At 36.7% G+C, this 20,167-nt stretch overlaps 1 protein-coding gene across 1 annotated transcript in view; it reads left to right on the forward strand.

The window, feature by feature from the left end:
• Positions 1–3,633: 3,633 nt before the first annotated feature.
• Positions 3,634–20,167, forward strand: part of LOC100378614 (FACT complex subunit SSRP1-like) — a 63,930-nt gene continuing 47,396 nt past the window's right edge. Inside the window, exons 1-7 of the mRNA XM_085491572.1 lie at positions 3,634–3,785; positions 6,732–6,917; positions 10,346–10,451; positions 15,076–15,263; positions 15,562–15,656; positions 15,992–16,127; positions 18,483–18,586. Of these exons, the coding sequence (XP_085347698.1) occupies positions 3,732–3,785; positions 6,732–6,917; positions 10,346–10,451; positions 15,076–15,263; positions 15,562–15,656; positions 15,992–16,127; positions 18,483–18,586 (869 nt within the window). The 5' untranslated portion in view covers positions 3,634–3,731. The remainder of the gene's footprint in view (positions 3,786–6,731; positions 6,918–10,345; positions 10,452–15,075; positions 15,264–15,561; positions 15,657–15,991; positions 16,128–18,482; positions 18,587–20,167) is intronic.

The raw sequence follows: 20,167 nt of genomic DNA on the forward strand, positions 1-20,167 counted from the left end.
GTACAAAGAATGTGTTACTGGCTTAGTTTATGTAGGTGCTGCTGTCTTGTATTAAAACAGTTTTTTAAATATTGTGCTTAAAAAATTGACATTTTCTCGTTACTTAGTAATGATATGAATTTATTTTCATTACTAAATTTGTCAAAATTTGATATACGTTTATTAGCTACAATGTAAAGTTGTAATCTTATTTCTATGTAATGAGGACAATTTATGACAAAATGTTGTTCATCTTCAACATGGTCATTTGTCGCACATATTGCAGACTCTGTATTTAAAATCTAATCCTGTATGCTTGGCCTCTTTCAATTTTCAGACAGTTGTCATGAATTAGTTTTTGCGTATCTGTTGATCGACTTAATTAGCTGATTATTAGCGAATTGCTGTGTTATGTCTGTCATCGTTTAGGCAGGCGAAGTCCTGGACGGAACTTGGCTCAGTGATTTGGAACTAATTACGAGATAACCGTCGCTATTCAGACTATTATTTCTGACAGTTAGTATCCGTAGTTATTAATGTAGTGAACGATTAATCAAAAGATATGACGTATTCAGTACTTAGTGTGATTGGCTTTATGATTGAAGGTTACACCTTAGAGTCTTTGTACTGTTTTGTAATTGGTTAGAGTTTTGAAAATGAATAAAGAGAGTTTGAGTTGGTCTTGGCGAGTACTCCACGACAGACGAAGTCTAGAGTCGAGTCCTGGAGAGTCCAGTCCTAGAGAGTATTGGGCTAGTCTTGGGTCAGCCTTGCGATAGTCTTGGGGATTTTTTCCCAGGGCGCTGTGTCTTATAGAGTGCTCGACTGTCCGACTAAGACGAGAGTTGAAACGTATTTCGTTGTGTGTGTCTATTTGACTGTAAAGTTTAAGTGACTTTCCCGATCCCGTACCTCAAGGGGACAAGATATAGAGACAGAGACGAGATTCCCCCCTGGCACGTGTGGAGAAACCCCATAGAGAAGAATTACCCCCTGATACGGTGATGACAAGTCGGGCGAAAATACAGCGATCTAAAAGGGGGGGCAAGGGTTATTTTCGTTCAACGTAATTGCAATATTTTTTTGTTCGTACAACGTAAATAGAAAAAATAAATTCCGTAATTCTGTAATCACAGGCTAGACGTACAACGTAATCAATCAAATATTTTTTTCGTACACTGTAAAAATGTGTCATTTTCTCGTACGTACAAAAATTCACATCCAAATAAAAAAATCGTAAGGAATAATCCAGGGAAATTACATTTTAGAAACTGTAAAACGACTAGATGACACAATTCACTACAAAATTGAATGTCAAGACGTAAAAGGCCCTCTAACCGAATGAAGAGCATTACGAGGGTAATATGCGCATGCGTCTCTTCACACGGCGCAGCAATGGTGGAGAATTTGAGTCGGAGAGCTCTTCGGACCATTCAATGTTTCATTTGTTAACACTGTAAACTGTAAAAACGTTTTTTTTTTCTTCGTAAATTGTGAAAAGCCCTTTTTATTTCCCGTAAAACCGTACCAGCTACCCCCCTTGCCCCCCCCTCCTAAAAAAAAACCGGGTCAGCCATTTCCGGTGCAAGCTGCTGACTTTCACGGTTTCAAACAGTTTAGAAAATTCGTAATTTCGACTTTTGTATAGCAAGTCATCAAATTAAAATACCCTAATTACTTCGAAAATGGATCGACTCAAGTAAAACGCATTTATTTTTAAGGAATGGAGCCAAAATAAAACGATCTAAAAAAATCTTGACGAGTCCTTGCTGTCCAGGCGGCCTTTCAGACAGTTCGAAAATTTCAGAATTATGACTTTAAAATATAGACTAGCAAAACTAAAATACGCGAGTGTCGTTGAAAATAGTATGATTTAAGTGAAAAATATGATAATGCTAACAAGTGTTTTTATTTTCCCGAAAACGGGCGAAAATGTGGCAGTCGCAGGATAAGTATTAGTCAACCATTTGTCACCGCATATAAATAAAATCAGCAGAGTGGTTAATTTATACTGATGAAAAAAAAAAGAATTGTAACTCTACATATATTAAGTGTCAACTAATAACCAGTACAAACAAATAGATCTTATATTGAAATTAAAAATTCGATGTAATGAGCACAAGCACCGAAAGACGTGTCAAAACTGTGGGCCCGATTGATTGTGAGTGGCGTCATACGGCTTCCTTAGCTTGGTCATTTGTTTATAACTGTAGTAACCCACGTTGCACGCCGGGTGTCATGAAATCCTTTGTTTTATAATCCAGTTGCCTGTCCCTCTCTTCCTAAGGTCTCTTTCTAAGGTCTATGGTTTATATGATGACACTGTATTTACACGTAATAATAATAATGTTCAGAGCATCATTATGTAAGTAAGTAAGTAAATAACTTTATTGATTTCGTATCCTTATTGGGATCTTGAAAATAATACAATAAAGAATGTTGTTTAAATAAATAAACAACAGCTAGCTAAAAAAGTAACAAAATAAAGTAAATAATTAGAAATTTACATCAATAAGTAAAACAGAACAAAAGTAAAAAAAAAAAAATACAAGAAATGTAAAAATGAGTGATTATTTTGGGGCAGCTGGTGGTTTTTTCAGTGCGGTTAAAGCAGTTAAAAATGTATTTTGCATAGTCAGTGATTTCTTTGTTGTCGGTAGAGGTGAGAATTTGTATCATGATTTCTTCCTCAGCTACACCAGCTGAGGATAAGTTATGTTCAGTGAACAGTTTAATCCTCTCCTCTTGGTGTAGTTAGCATTTTAGCAGAAAGTGTTTCTCGTCTTCTACTTCATCAAGATCACAGACTTTGCATTTTCTATGGTTAATGTCAATATTTTTGTACCTCCCCATTTCTATCAGTAAGGTATGGGCACTTATACGTAGTTTTGTTAGGGCTGACCGATGGTTGGGATTTTTAACTACTGTTAGATATTTGTCATAGGTGTAATCCTTTTTCAGTAATCTGTAGGTTCTAAGTTTGTTTTTATGATTTTTAGATTAATTGTCATCATACATGCTGTTTTCAGCGACTGTTTTAAAACGTTTAATGAGTCTGTCTAAGATTGGATGAAGTAGACTGTAATTGCTGTTATGTTTACATTGTGTCCATGCGTCACCAAGGTCTAGAAAGTTCAGGATGTTGTTTATTCCTGTTACCCAATTTTGTACGCCTGCATCATCTAGCTGTATGCCCAGCTGGTAAGCTTCATGAACTAATGTATTATCGTCCAATATTTCAGCATTTGCCTTATACTTGAGATGGCAAGTGGATGTCTTTTCACTGGTAATCTAACCCCTCTCGATTTGTTTCCGAAGTCATTGTTGATGTCAACTGCACATCACCTTACCACAGTATTTTGTATTCGCGGTTTTTCAGAAAAGTAGAGACGCACACTTATATACACGAATAGAGTAACTGACGTGTGGTTCAGAAATGACGTCACAGTTTGCTGTAGCGCCCGCAGGGAAACGGCCAAGTGAGCGTTTTTTTCGTTTATTCATTTTCCCAATTTTCGGCCATTTAAAGCGGTACTTTATAAAATTTATTTTTATTTCAATAAAACCATTAAAGAATCATTGTGAAAGTGATAAATTCTAGACATTTGTATCCCTCTGAGTGCCGCTACACGGTTAAACAAAAAGATTCAACATTCTGCCACCGGCGGCGCTGTCGACGATTCCCGCCATATTTGTTTTCGAAGTGCGTTGGTCAGCTATTTTACATGTCATTTTTTCACCGATAAACGAATATGGCAGAAGCTTTAGAATTTAATGATATCGCACAAGAAATTAAAGGCACCATGGTAAGTTTCTGACTCTAGGTAGTGTATTTTTAGGCTATAATGTATCATGTGCCATTGCATGCCGCCGATAACTTTAACATGGCGGATGTAAAATCAACACAATGACATGTGGAAAGCCACCGATATTTCTTTATCGGTTAAGATTGTTGCATCGTGAACAGTGGACGCCTGAACTGGCTTGAACGAAATATGTATAACATCGTCGTTGGTTAATGCAATTTTAATTTGACGTATGATTTGAGATTGCAACCACTTTGGTTTCGTCATTCGTCTCGACAAACGAAAAAGTCGATTTTACCATGGACGTACTAGATTCAATGACAAATGGTCAATAGTTTTGGTATTCTAATATACTGTGAAATGATTGTGGCTAAGAAACCTGGTATAGTATACTACTAGTATATCCACAGTCATCTGGCATGTGTATATATTGCTGCGAACTAAATTAAGGATGAGACCCAGGTTCGTGGGCGCTTATATTAAAACTTGTATTTCACAGTGATGATGACTACCTACATGTTATATATTTTTAGTTAGCTCTGTGTGTGAAATGTGTGAAAATATTTTTTTTTCTCAAACTAGTGAAGTGTACGTGTGTTTCTCTCGAAAAATAGGCTTTTTTGAGTTTTTTCACTCAAAACAGACGTACGGAAAACATACTGAAGTTGCAGACATCCTGTCTAATGTTATAAACTAGTCAGCAGACTGGGAATCGGACCGTGGTTGGACAGTACAATGTGAGCTTTTGTTTTCTTGAAATGGGATCAAAAGTGTTTTTGTTCTACTTTATATTTCTGTCGTTTTAATAAGTTCATCAAATAATGCTATACACTAGATGAGATTCTTCTGTGGAAATATTGATCCTGTGTCTGTCAGACGTCTGGCGTAGTGCCAAAATGAAAGGCTCAAAAACGGCAAATTTGCATAAAAGTAATTTCTTGTATTTCTACTTGACTGGAAACCTATTTGAAACGAACATTTTTTTTCATGGAAATTCGCTTGGATAATACTCGTATCTTTAACGTCCCAATCGACGAAAAAAAAACATACAGCAGTGGATATTTTTTGGGGAAATGCAACAAAGTTTTCGAAACCACTCAGTAAAATGGCGTCACTTGTTTACTAAGTAAACATGGGAGGACAACGATTTAATCTTATCACAAAAATAAGCGTAAAGTGTAATGAATACGTGGGATTAGGTTTGGACTTATTTGCATTTATTCCACGGATTTCACTGTCTGTCAGTTTGGCATTTTTATTAATTCATTGTCTAGGTAATCAGAATAAAGAGACAAGAAAAATGGGGTCTCGGCAAATGACTCGCACAATGCTTTTGTTTACCCTTAAGTATCCGTTTTACTGATTGGCTAAGAATAACATCACTACTAGTGTTTCATCATAGAGGTCAATTCAACATTGCTTTCTTACCAGACTTAGACATTCATCAAAGTTACCATTCACCAAGTTCCGGCTGAATGAATGTCTCACTAAATCATGCCTCGAAATGAACATCGTTTCGTTTGCCCAGGGCACAAAAATTTAGGCTAGGACCACTAGAAATTCACTTTGGGACCTTTTTTGGGATGGGCGAATTTATGGCAGAATCCGGTATTACCGGTAGTGTATATGATTTCCTCATGAATCTGGTTACTCTACAACAAGGACACTTTGGTCCAAACATTGTAGGTTATGAACAAGTAGAAGTTTCAAACTTCTGGAGATCTGTGTCTTTTTGTTATGTAAAATAATAAATCAGACAAGACACATTTGAATCTGTTTTGATTTTGAGTTTATTGTAACTGACGATTAGTACTGTACTCTGACTCAACTTTATTGTTGTTGTAATACATGCTTCCTATAACCTGGTTGGGACCTTTCATCCTCTCTTTGGGACCATTAAAATTTATTTTTAGGAAAACTTCTGGGACAATAGGGAAAACAGTTAATTTTGAGCCCTGTGTATGGATATCATGTTGGGCTTGAAATGGGAAGAATTTGTTTTTTTCAACGACAGAAGAATAATTTCAAGACAGAAATGCAATAGCTGTGATGAAAGATGGTAAAAAAGTTGCCAGTCTTTGGCGTGACATTACAAAATTGCTGGCCCAAGTTATAGATTCGCAAGCTGCAAGCGAATATTTTATAAAGCCGAAACAATGTGATTTCAACCAATCTCCCACGTATGGGTTGTTGCAATGGTTTCATTGTCGTTGACGCTAAAGCCGAACAAGTGCGACACCAGCTTCACAGCTCTGTAAGATTTTCTTGAATCGTTTCTAAGGAAGTCAACTGTTATGTTTAAGTGTAGAAAAAGACCCCCTGGACATATGTCCCGGGCATGACCTCAATCTCTTTATTGTATCACAACTGGGGGGCGTTTGCCCTGGCATGGGTGCTTTCCCAGTTAAATATGGTAAAATATATGAGAGAACACTATATTCCACATTAAATGAACAAAAAAGTTGCTTTAGCTGGATGGCTGTATCAAATGTATGTAGATAACAAAAATGTAAATACTCTTTAAAACAAGGGGACTTGAAGAACAGCGTACAGTTTTCAGTGCTAATATTAATCACATCTGTCAATAGAGGGGATTGTTTCAATTTTAAAAAACAATTAATAGGTCTGTGACCGTTGTAAACTGTTCTAGGAAAAGGCTGAAATTCATGCATATTAATTTTGTATAATAATTAACCTATTTTTCACTTATATCTCAAAACCAACAATACTTGGAATATAAGTGTCTGGGACAATGTAAACCCCTGGATAATTTGGATTAAAATCTGAGCATACATGTACAAATTAACTAATTTCCATAATATACATTAATTCTCTCAATTCAATAAGTGATACACAGATGTGATCAGTTTAATGTTGAAAACCATACATATTGATTATCTAATTATTATTAATTTTAAATATGCCTTTCTTTGATTTACTTTTTAGAATGGTGGTCGTCTTAAACTATCCAAACAAGGTGTTGTTTTTAAGAACAAGAAGACTGGTGTTGTAGAACAAGTGCAAGCAACTGACATGGAAAAAACAAAATGGCTGAGAGCTGCAAGGGGGCATGAATTGAAATTAGTAATGAAGAATGGATCCATATTTAGATATGATGGATTCAAGGAAGGGGTCAGTCGTTTTCATTATTATCTTTCACTATTAGCATGCTGTAAATTTGTGGTATTGCATGCGTTATCTCCGTCTTAGAAAATGAAAATTTCTAATATGAAATGATATGTGATATTTCCAAGATGGTAGACATATTTCAGTTTTCTCCACAATCCCAAATAGCTGGTGGGTGGTCTAATTAGCATAAATTTTGCATATTAATTTGCATGCATTTACATACAACATTCTAGCATTTATGTCATGAACTGCAACACACACAAGTTATTTACTATTCTTTTTTTAATTTAATTGAAACATGTTACAATCAATATTTACGAAATGCAAAGTTTGAAATCGGTGATTTATACATTCTTAAATTATTCTGCGTTCATGAAATTCTATTCGAGTAACGAAGAGCTTGTACAAAACATAATTGAGTTATAATGTAGAAAATATACAAAGTGATTTGTCTTGAAGCCAAAACGGACGATTTGTCAAATGAAAACCCGTAACATTTTTATTTGTGGCATCAGTACTCACCTGTGTCGACGGACAGTATGATACATTTACACATGTACTGTCAGCTACGACAAATTGCGTTTTCACACAGGGTTGTTTTGGAATTCAAGAAAAAATGCTAGCAATCGGCAAAATAAAATAATGTGTTATGTTCTCAAAAGGTTCAACATAAAAAATCAATAAATTGAAAAAATTGAATTACAAATACTTGCGATAATCTAATCCGGCAGCCATGTTTGATGTTTTTTACTGCTTTCGGAATTCAGTACACGAACACCCAGAATGCCCTGTTTCCCTATGCAACTTAGATACTAAATCGTTACAGAGCCAACAGCGGTGGGTGGTCGACGGTCGCTGAATGGGGTAGGCCTAAAGGTCACCAGTTTGCCTTCTCCATGCTGTTTTCGCGATGAAAATCGAGCGATCGTTGTAAATACGGCTAGAATTAAAATTTTGTTCGAGTTTACATGCAATCTGCTACTATATTTGTTTATTTTCTGTGCATATACATTTCATTCATATTTACTTCTTTCTTTCGTGATCGGAAGATGATTATTAAAAATACAGCTGTAAATTGAAACCACTGTAGTTGCGTATTGTGAGCAATATGTGGCAACAATGTCGGGCGACAATGAATTAAGGCGATTGACACATTGTCATGAATACACCTGATAACTGCTTGCAGACTTCCAGTGGTCATTGTTCATGTCTGGACCCTTGAAACAATAGCAAAATAAAGGATTGGGCAACTACTCTTTTGTTTAGGCTTGGGAAGAACAATGCAAGCTTTTTACAAATAATTTCAGCTGGATGTACGTTGGTGGGCGGGTGTTGAGAGTGACTAGGCGGCCGATAGCTTGATGGGCCCTTGTGGAGAACACTGTATTTGAAAGCAGTTAGATTAAAATGATGTTTTATAAAAAGGAGGATAGTAAGAACATGGAGGTAAAAAGAGAAGGAGTCACAGCCAAAATAATTCTCTTAAACTTCTTTTGTTTTAGTAGAGTTTAATCCCATAATTCCCTTTGTCTTATTGTCCTTTCACCCCAGGATTGTCGCCGACGCGTCATTTCTCTCAAGCTTAGCTGCGTACAGTACGCACTCCAAGGTCTTGTTTTACGGTGTTGCAGTAAAAAGCCAAAGGACATAAAGCATGTGCAGATCTTTTATATGTAGAGGAATCGTGTTTTTGAGAACGGGAAAGTTGGAATTTTGAAAATCGGAGAATTTCTTGTTAAGTTTATGTAATTTTTCGTTTTTCAGCACAATTTTCGTTGTATTTTTGAATCGGTAATATTGTAATGTTTCGAAACCTGGCTAGTACTGATTTTTAGTCCAAAATAAAGATCGTTTAATGTTCTTTGCAATGGTGCATGACATAGACCGCACTGCGTTGTACCATAGACTGAATTTTGAGGGTTCGAAATGACACTTTTTGAAGTTTATATCCCGTGTATGCCCTACTTCCTATGACAGTGTGTCAATGTTCTTCGTCTGTAATATGCTCTTCGATTTCGTTTACATCTTCTGAATTTAAGGATATAGCAGTTTCAGCATCGTAGTCAAACTCGTGCGCGTTATCGATCGTCGCCATATTTGTTTATAAGAATTTTACTAGAATTGTCACGAAGGCGCCCATAGTATGCTAATACATGGTAATCTTCACTCCTTGATCCCTTCGGCAAATAAACTCCCTGATCTATGTACAAACAGCGGTGACCATCCTGGTACCTTTGATCTAAGCTTGGCTGTGACTCCTTCTCTTTTTACCTCCATGGTAAGAATAAGAAGTATAACATTCAATACTTCCACTGTATTGTCTTCATTGCATCTTATACAGTATTCTTGTAATCAATGGATAATTATATGATGTGCAACTACAGTATTTGTTATAACCTCTTGGTTATTTACTGTAATGTTTAACATGCTAGATCATGTCTGAATATTAGACAAGTTATTTCACACATGTACAATCCAAGAAAAGACAAATTACATTTACAAAAATTAAAAATTTTAAATCTGACACTGAATACTATAGAATTTGTCTGTTTAAAAAAACAGTGTTGGAAAGTGTTACAGACATATTAGAATGTGTATGACAATTACTTCACGTCAGTGAATGCAACATGAATACACGCAACGTAATATTACCGTAATTGGTACAGTACAGGTATGATGGTTCAAATACCAAAATGGCAACAGTAACAGAAAGACTTCCCTGGCAGCGATGATAAAATACGAACACGGAGCCAACAGATGAGGTTTCAACTGGTACTGGTATTATTATACTCTGCAAACATCAAGTACCGGTACAATAACGCGGTAAAACTCCACTACTCCAATAACTAGATACTTAAACTCCAATACAATTCAATGAGATCTCCGATCTGAACTCAGTGCTGAACAACTCTCCTATATATACCCACACTATCTATAAATAGACCATTACATCAGCATACATAATGAGTCTGGAACTTACTACCAATTTCTAGAATGTTCCATTACCTTCTATTGCCTCCTACAGTGTTCTATTACCTATTCAACCAGTTTCTAAACAAAATCTAGAATATTCCACCCAGACACAGTACGGTTCTAGAACATTCTCAGTGACACGCAAGTGGTACATAAGTCGTATGCGACAGTCAGGCATTTCACTAAATTATTACTACATTTAGGAAAAGATGTATGGTTATCATGATAATACTGCAAAGTATGCTACGCTATGTGTTGGTTGATATGATCACTGTACTGCCTTCCTGCATAATTTGCTGTATCCTCATAATAACCTCATAGTACATCAATACCAAATACATGTAGATGCATCAAACAACATCATACAGAATATCTTCCTGTAATTACACGCCCGTGTAGTGTCATTGATATATTCAATGAAATGTATAACATTATTACTAAATTTTGTCTTTATTTAGGATTATGAGAGACTATCTGATTACATTAGAAAAAACTATGACTTGTCCTTGGATGAAGTAGAGTTATCATTGAAAGGATGGAACTGGGGTACAACTCAATTTAGAGGTCAGATTGTGTTATTGTTCATTGACAGTACAGTAAAATCTGTATTAGAAGCCGCATCTCTAATAGAAGTCGCACCCATTCTTTTTGAACAATTGAGAACCAAAAATTCATCATTTCTCATATGTGTAGATGCTCTAATAGAAGCCACATCCCCTCTGTTGCATTGTACCATTTCAATAGAAGTCGCGGCTTCTAATACAGATTTTACAGTAATTATTTTTTACCTGGTTGGCAGCTTAGGGGTGATCTCATATTCAAACACCTGGGTCAAACCTGGGTTAACCTGGGTTTACCCGACCTGCCCTATTCAGACCTACTAGACCTAAAATATGCAAATTAGTAGTAGGTTTGAACCTAACCTCCGGATTAACTGCCCATTAACGCCCCCACTGAAAACAAACAACAGAGAACAAAGAAGACAGACCTAGGGAAACCTAGGTTTTTCTTACAATACTGTTTCAGCCTGGTTTCAGTAGGAAAAAAAATAAGATGTATACTATGGTGAAGTGTTAAGAATTAGAGCAGCGATTTTTTTTTTCTTTGCAATACTTGTACATGTAAATGCTAATAAAAACAAACTTGCATTTGTTTCACAAATCTATTTACATCATGTCATTTATAAGTGTGATGAAAATTATATTCATTTATTTCTGTGATTGGTAATAATAATCAGTTTCCCACAACTTACATTTTGGTACAAGTCAATACAATTGTTATTGTTATTCAATTTATCTGGAATTAATTACAGACGTGATGGTTTGTTATATTTTGTCATTAAATGTGAATCAAGTGATACCATAAACCCTCTCTATTGTGATATATATGGTAAATTAATGTTTGAAACAGAACAGGGAAAAGATGCACTAGAATTTTAATGAGCAGCTTCTTAGGATAAATTACTTAAGTTATATATATATTTGGCATAGTCAGTAAAATATGTTTATCCATGGAGCGAACTTGTACATTTTGTCCGCAACAAGTACGGTCAGTTTTGTGTCCATGTCAGTTCATAAATTCATAGAACACATTTTTTGGTTAAGTTTGTAAAGTCTGTGAGACTGCGAGTTATCAAAATATGATGAAAGTATTAAATCGATAATGGCAACATTGTTTTCTACGAAGGCATCTGAAAACCACAGTCCCTCTATCACTGTGTCAAAACTAAAGTCGGGGCTAATGCTACGACTCCGGCGCTACGACCACCATAACACAGGTATTTACCGCTGCCGATATCTTACTTTTTTGTGACAAAATGCACACATTTCGAACCCCCGGTTAATTAAAAATAAACGATTATTTTAGAAAATACATCGAAGCACAGTGCCTTGAGGGACTGTGGGCGAAGTAGGCAGCGAGATATTGTTTTAAACACCACAGAAAATCATGCACTCAACGCAGCCATCTTTGGTTACCTCAATCAGAATTCCCCCTTGTCACCCAGCATGCATCGATTGCGATATCGCAACGTGCACTGTGTCGCCTTGGGCGACGGTCTTAGGTACAAGGCACTCTATGAATAAGGTATTTTCAGAGGTCGGAGTTCGTTTTTTATAAGCAGTCTCGTCTGCAGATGAATAGCCGTAAATAATCAGCGCGAGTCCATTTAATTTAATTTACTGTTTTGATACTTCGTGTCACTGGAAATTGAATAAGAAAAACTGCAAATAACCGATGTGCAGCAAATCAAAATAAATTTTCATGGCGTACGCTGCATTTGTTTTTCCGGATTTTGCGATGCCGCACTCCTGAATGAACTGTTTGAAAATTGAACGCGCAACAGTAGTAAAGGCTTAAACGCAGTAGCGTAAGTCTCAAGTGCAACTTTGTATCAACAAATGTTCGTCTTTTGATACTTATTAGCTGTCAGAGACACATATCAATTGTCCAGCCCAATGAAAAGTCCGATTCACGTCCTCTGCTCAACTTGCGACTCGGGCGTAACAGTTTATCAAAACAAAACAATTTATTCAGCACGCTGTTCACCGATATACAAGAGTGTTTTTTTAGGCAAGGCACACGGTAAAATGACTACTGTACACCAATAAATCGACACATTTTAGAGACAACTATCTAGTCTTCAAAAAGCAATGTAAACTCTGTCAATCTTAAAAATAAACAACAGCTTGAATGAGGTGTGAATGAGATCGGTTCGAACCGCAGTTTTTATGCAAATTCGTGCGGTCGTCCTGAACCGCACTGTCTATTGTTTAAACTTACGAACCGCAAAACTGGGTTTTGTACGGGCGGTTTAGGGCGGTTTGGGTTTTCGTAGGTTTGACCCTCATGTTTGAATATGAGATCACCCCTTAGTTTGTTAAATCTGTCATCCATTGACAATGGAGATTCAAATTGTGCACTGTTACCATAGTTAGGCCAGACTTTTTTTACTCCTTGTTTCTCAATTTTTTTATAGGGCAATTTATTTGAGGAGGGCGAAAAAAATAAAATTAATTCATTTTTGACTCCCATGTGCGAAGCACATAATGGGAGTCTTTGCAGTTAGTGTGTCTGTGTGTGTGTGTGTATGTGTGTCCGACTGTTCCACTGCTATCTCAAGAACCATACATCGGTTTTTGATGAAACTTGGTGCATAGATGCTCTGGGCCAATGCGCAGATTTGATTAGGTTTTGGTAAAAATCCATGCTCGTTAATTACCTAATTTGCATGATAATTAGCTGATTTTTAGCTGTTCTATGACTGTTCCACTGTTATCTAGAGAACCACTCATTGGATTTTGATGAAACTTAGTACATAGATGCTCTGAACATATGCGCAAATTTGATTAGTTTTTGGTAAAAATCCGTGCATATTAATTACCTAATTTGCATGATAATTAGCTGATTTTTAGCTATGATTGTTCCACTGATATCTAAACAACCACTCATTGGATTTTGATGAAACTTTGTACATACATGCTCTAAACTAATGCTAGGTTTTGATTAGTTTTTGGTAATAATCCGTGGATACTAATTACCTAATTTGCATAATGATTAGTCAATTTTTGGTTTTTCCACTGATATCTCAAGTACTAATCATCACATTTCAATGAAACTTGGTACATAGATGTCATATGACACTGCACAGACCTGATAGTTTTTATGGTATTATCAGTACATATTAATTACCTAATTTGCATAATTAATTAATTTTCAGCATTTGATATAAGTAGTGAGCATTACATTTCAATGGAACTTGGTACTTACATACTCAAGGACTATGCAGAGATTGATTGTTTCCGATAAATATTTGTGCATATTAATCACCTAATTTGCATAATTAGTTAATTTTCAGCTTTTCCACGGGTATCTCAAGTACTAATCATCGCATTTCAATGAAACTTGGTACATAGATCCTTTAGGACTATGCAGAGACCTGATTAGTTTTAGGGCAAATAATTGTGCATATTAATTAACTAATTTGCATAATTAATTTTCAGCTTTTCTACTGATATCTAAAGTACCAATCATCACATTTCAATGAATCTAGAATTATGCAGACCCAATTAGTTTCCGGTAAATATTAGTGCATATTAATCACCTAATTTGCTTAATTAACCAACTTTCACACTGATATCTCAGGTACTAAACATCACATATCATTGAATGTACATGGATGCTGTAGGACAATAGACAGACCTGGATAATTGTGGGTTAAAATCTGTACATATTAATTACCTAATTTGCATAATTAACCAATTTTAAGCTTTCACACTAATATCTAAAGTATTAATAATTCCATTTCAATGAAACTTAGTACAAAGATGCTCTACGACAATGCACAAACCTAATTAGTTTGGGGTAAAAATCTGTTCATATTAATTCCCTAATAAGCATAATAATTCATAATTTTTTGGTTCTAATCACATTTCAATTAAACTTGGAAACATAGATTTTCTGTTACATTGCGCAGACCTCATTAGTTTTCACTCAAATCTGTTCATATTAATTTTCTGATTTGCATAATTAGTTTTCAGCTAAGTAATTTCGAATTATATTTAATGTGTCTCCAATACTCTCAGCACATGGGAGTTCTTTCTAAGCTTTCTTTGATTTCCATTAGATTTGTGTAATTCTCGAAGAATTGTGATCATTAATCAGAGAGAAGAAATGAAATAAAGTTGTATTCCATGTATAACCTTGTTCTCATCTGCGCGAGACTTTGGTACTTTGATCATGATACTCCCATGAAAATGCAACTTGGATTTGTTATGCGGCGGGCGGTAAAAAATAATATTTTTTAAGCATTTTTTGGCGCTTACAAGAGAAATTACGCTGAAATAAAATTTTATTTTTATTTCATTTTCAGCTCCTGTTCATTCGGCGGGTTCGCGAAACAAGGGATAATAAAAGTCTGGCCTTATCACCTTAATAAACACACATAGATTCCCTGTTATCATTAGTTGACTGTCATTCCTTAAAATTAAACATTTTATTAGACCATGCTTCAAATGTTCTAATGCGTCAATAGTAAACATAGGATGTTTAAAAATAAGTAAATTCTGTTTCATGTCTAGTTGTAAGTAAATGTGATGACTGACACCAAAGTGTCAAGTGGCATCTGGTCAATTTCACAAACACATATATCTGGATGACATACATGTAATATCTATTGTTTATCTTCCAGGCTCAGAGATGTCTTTTGAAGTTGATAACAAGGCAGCATTCCATATTCCATTGAATAATGTATCCCACAGTACTACAACTAAAAATGAAGTGACTGTAGAATTTCATCAAAATGATGATGCTGATGTGTCTCTCATGGAAATGAGATTCTTTCTACCCACCACAGATCCAGATGTAGACCCGGTCGAGGTAACTTTATTGTCATGACTACTATCTTTGGAGAGTAATTGAGGGACTATGTTCAGGATGTGCATCTCTTGAATAAATAAAAGTCTCCAATAGCACATTATCACTTAGTGGCTAAAGAGATTGGTGTTCAGCTACTGAAAACAATATATATTAGCCAACTTGGATATAATATAAATTGTTCACTTTCTATGTTCATTAACATTTATATTATTAAGATTACTGAAATGTACATTATTTGTCAACTATAAATCATAAAATATAATAATGACATCTAATTCGTTATTCAAAACCTTATTAGGATTTTCATCAAAAAGTTTTGGCGAAAGCCGACATCATCCAAGCGACTGGTGATGCAATTGCGACCTTCACAGAGATACCCTGTCTTACACCCAGGTGAGTAGACTGTCAAACGCTGCCCTTCATACAGTAAGTTATGTCCCAGTAGAAAGCTCTTTCCTCATACACTTGAATTTTGTCCAGTGTTTGGGGGTGTGCAGTGCAATCCAGTTGTTGGGACTGCCTTATATAGTGAGGTGTGGTTCAGAGTGCTAGGGGTGGTTGAGCTTGAACAGTGCAGTGTCATATGGGGGGGGGGCTCATTTCTCATACAGCGGGATGTAATTGCTAAGAGGGGTATATATTAAATATCATTTATGCATTGCTGCAATTCTTGAAACATCTATTAGAAAATCTAGAAACATTCGTGTATGTTTTTTTTTCTAAAACAGAGGTCGATATGATATTAAAATATATCCTACATTCCTGCAACTTCATGGTAAAACATTTGACTACAAAATACCATATACTACAGTGTTGCGATTATTTCTAATGCCTCACAAGGATCAGAGACAGATGTTTTTTGTGGTAAGTTTCAACCATCATTTGCTGTACCAAGTGTACTGTACAAACTCACTTGACCCAGCGTACTGTACAAACTCACTTGACCCAGCGTACTGTACAAACTTATTTGACCCACCGTACTGTACAAACTCACTTGACCCAGCGTACTGTACAAACTCACTTGACCCACCGTACTGTACAAACTTACTTGACCCAGCGTACTGTACAAACTTACTTGACCCAGCGTACTGTACAAACTCACTTGACCCACCGTACTGTACAAACTCACTTGACCCACCGTACTGTACAAACTCACTTGACCCAGCGTACTGTACAAACTCACTTGACCCAGCGTACTGTACAAACTTACTTGACCCAGCGTACTGTACAAACTCACTTGACCCAGCGTACTGTACAAACTTACTTGACCCAGTTGTACTGTACAAACTCGTTTGACCCAGCATACTTTACAAACTCACTTGACCCACCGTACTGTACAAACTCACTTGACCCAGCGTACTGTACAAACTTACTTGACCCAGTTGTACTGTACAAACTCGTTTGACCCAGCATACTGTACAAACTTACTTGACCCACCGTACTGTACAAACTCACTTGACCCACCGTACTGTACAAACTCACTTGACCCAGCGTACTATACAAACTCACTTGACCCAGCGTACTGTACAAACTTACTTGACCCAGCGTACTGTACAAACTCACTTGACCCACCGTACTGTACAAACTCACTTGACCCAGCGTACTGTACAAACTCACTTGACCCAGCGTACTGTACAAACTTACTTGACCCAGCGTACTGTACAAACTTACTTGACCCAGCGTACTGTACAAACTTACTTGACCCACCGTACTGTACAAACTCACTTGACCCACCGTACTGTACAAACTTACTTGACCCAGCGTACTGTACAAACTTACTTGACCCACCGTACTGTACAAACTTACTTGACCCAGCGTACTGTACAAACTCACTTGACCCACCGTACTGTACAAACTCACTTGACCCACCGTACTGTACAAACTTACTTGACCCAGCGTACTGTACAAACTTACTTGACCCAGTTGTACTGTACAAACTCGTTTGACCCAGCATACTTTACAAACTCACTTGACCCACCGTACTGTACAAACTCACTTGACCCAGCGTACTGTACAAACTTACTTGACCCAGTTGTACTGTACAAACTCGTTTGACCCAGCATACTGTACAAACTTACTTGACCCACCGTACTGTACAAACTCACTTGACCCACCGTACTGTACAAACTCACTTGACCCAGCGTACTGTACAAACTCACTTGACCCAGCGTACTGTACAAACTTACTTGACCCAGCGTACTGTACAAACTCACTTGACCCAGCGTACTGTACAAACTCACTTGACCCAGCGTACTGTACAAACTCACTTGACCCACCGTACTGTACAAACTTACTTGACCCACCGTACTGTACAAACTCACTTGACCCAGCGTACTGTACAAACTTACTTGACCCAGCGTACTGTACAAACTTACTTGACCCAGCGTACTGTACAAACTCACTTGACCCAGCGTACTGTACAAACTTACTTGACCCAGTTGTACTGTACAAACTCGTTTGACCCAGCATACTTTACAAACTCACTTGACCCACCGTACTGTACAAACTCACTTGACCCAGCGTACTGTACAAACTTACTTGACCCAGTTGTACTGTACAAACTCGTTTGACCCAGCATACTGTACAAACTTACTTGACCCACCGTACTGTACAAACTCACTTGACCCACCGTACTGTACAAACTCACTTGACCCAGCGTACTGTACAAACTCACTTGACCCAGCGTACTGTACAAACTCACTTGACCCAGCGTACTGTACAAACTTACTTGACCCAGCGTACTGTACAAACTCACTTGACCCAGCGTACTGTACAAACTCACTTGACCCAGCGTACTGTACAAACTTACTTGACCCAGCGTACTGTACAAACTCACTTGACCCAGCGTACTGTACAAACTTACTTGACCCAGTTGTACTGTACAAACTCGTTTGACCCAGCATACTTTACAAACTCACTTGACCCACTGTACTTTACAAACTCGCTTGACCCACCGTACTGTACAAACTCACTTGACCCACCGTACTGTACAAACTCACTTGACCCAGCGTACTGTACAAACTTGACAAAACATCTGCTACAATATTAGCAAGGATTTGTTAATTTGTGGATATTGAAAGCAAACTTACAATGTAGCAGACATTAAATTGGTAAACAAACTCTCAGGTTTGCATCCCAGCAGTCACTCTGTACACATGATTACTCATGTACATGTTTACATTGCCATGGCAACTGATGCTAGCAAACTTTACATTTTAGATTAGTTTGGATCCACCTATCAGACAAGGACAAACCCGTTACCAACATTTGGTATTGTCTTTTAATAAAGAAGAGGAGGTAACCTTAGAAGTAAACATTTCAGAGTAAGTAAACAGTTTTATATTCTTCACATAGCACATCCACAGTTAGACCAAAAGATACTAGTCTCTAACTCTGTGTACATAATGAAAAAGTGATACATTGTGACAGAAATGCACTCTTTTGTTGTTTTGTCTTAAATTCTTAAGTTTGACATTGGAGAGCCATGGAATTTTTCAATAAATCAAATATCCAAATTTGGGCAAAATCACTGATTTCAATTCTGGAAAAACTTTTATAAATCTACAAAAAAGTGACAAATTGAAAAAAAAAATGAACATCGATAACTCAGATTTTAGTTGAACTGTCATGCAAATAGTACTTTCTTATCACACGGGTATTTAGTTTTTCATGTATGAAGGGGAAATAAAATTACCTTGCCGAGTGATTCTAAAGATTTCTAAGAAAATTTAGTGAAATGAACAATATATGCTATGCAATCTATATCAGGACTTTGGTGTCCATACAGTACAGTTCTCGCGGAAGCTTTGGCTTTTGTGGCATCATTGTCGCCTACGCATGGCTTCATTGTCGCCTCAGCATCGCATCATTGTGGCATCAGCTTCACGTCATTGAAAATTAAAGCTGTGTTCGCCTCGCTATTTTGTGGCATCATCGTGGCCTCAGCTTCGCAGTCTCATGGCATCAACATGGCATCAGCTTCAACTTATTGTGACATGAGTATGACCTCATTATTTGCACGCAGAAGGGCAGTAGACAAAAACATGTACAGAAGTTCGATATGTAATCGATTTGAAATTCAAGGCGAATAAAATAATATGATCAAGAGTATTTATGACATTTTAAAAAGATATCTTGTTTAATTATTTTAGTGTTGCGAGTATTGGGCACCAAAAACTTTGCGAAGTACATTACAATCGGCAAGGTGACGAGTTTCATATTGACTGGAAGGAAAATCGTGATAAATTCAAATCACACGATGCAATCGTCGTTCTGATACAACACAATTTGCTGTATACGAAGTGAAACTGTTCTTGTTATAAAATTTACCTTTTTTCGCTCATTTTATTTGCTGCTAGAAGAGCAGATTCAGATTCCTCATTTCGGTGGTATTTTTCTGTGTTTCGTTTAGTTTTAGCCGAGTCCTACCCCATGCCCGGACTACTAAAACATGCAACACACACCATGGAGGTAGAAAAAAGGAGTGAGGACGCTATTTAAGCCCATGTTAATCTTATAAACATCCTTTGTCTTCACTCTGGTTAAGCCACTTATTGTATTTGTTTAGAAGTCGTTTTATCTACATGATGATAGCCGCTTATTTACACAAGAAAACGAGAGTAGAACTGAAAAAAATAAATATCGTTTAAACATAGTCTATAAAATTGAATGCACAAACCATAAATAAAAGAATTGTGCATGCGCAATGACATTTATCGGATCACAAAGGTCATTTCACACTTGTAGGTACCGGAAATTCTGCTGACGGACGCCACCAAGATGTGTGATTACTTCTTTTCTGATATCTTTCATTGCAATAGTCGGCCAACTTTGGACATTGATTAAAAAAATCCCGCAAATTTCCACAGTGAAATTTAAAGATACATGATAAGATTATAACAAGA

This window comes from Saccoglossus kowalevskii, chromosome 16, assembly GCF_978046115.1.
Source record: "Saccoglossus kowalevskii chromosome 16, keSacKowa6.1, whole genome shotgun sequence".
In the NCBI taxonomy this organism is placed as follows: Eukaryota; Metazoa; Hemichordata; class Enteropneusta; family Harrimaniidae; genus Saccoglossus; species Saccoglossus kowalevskii.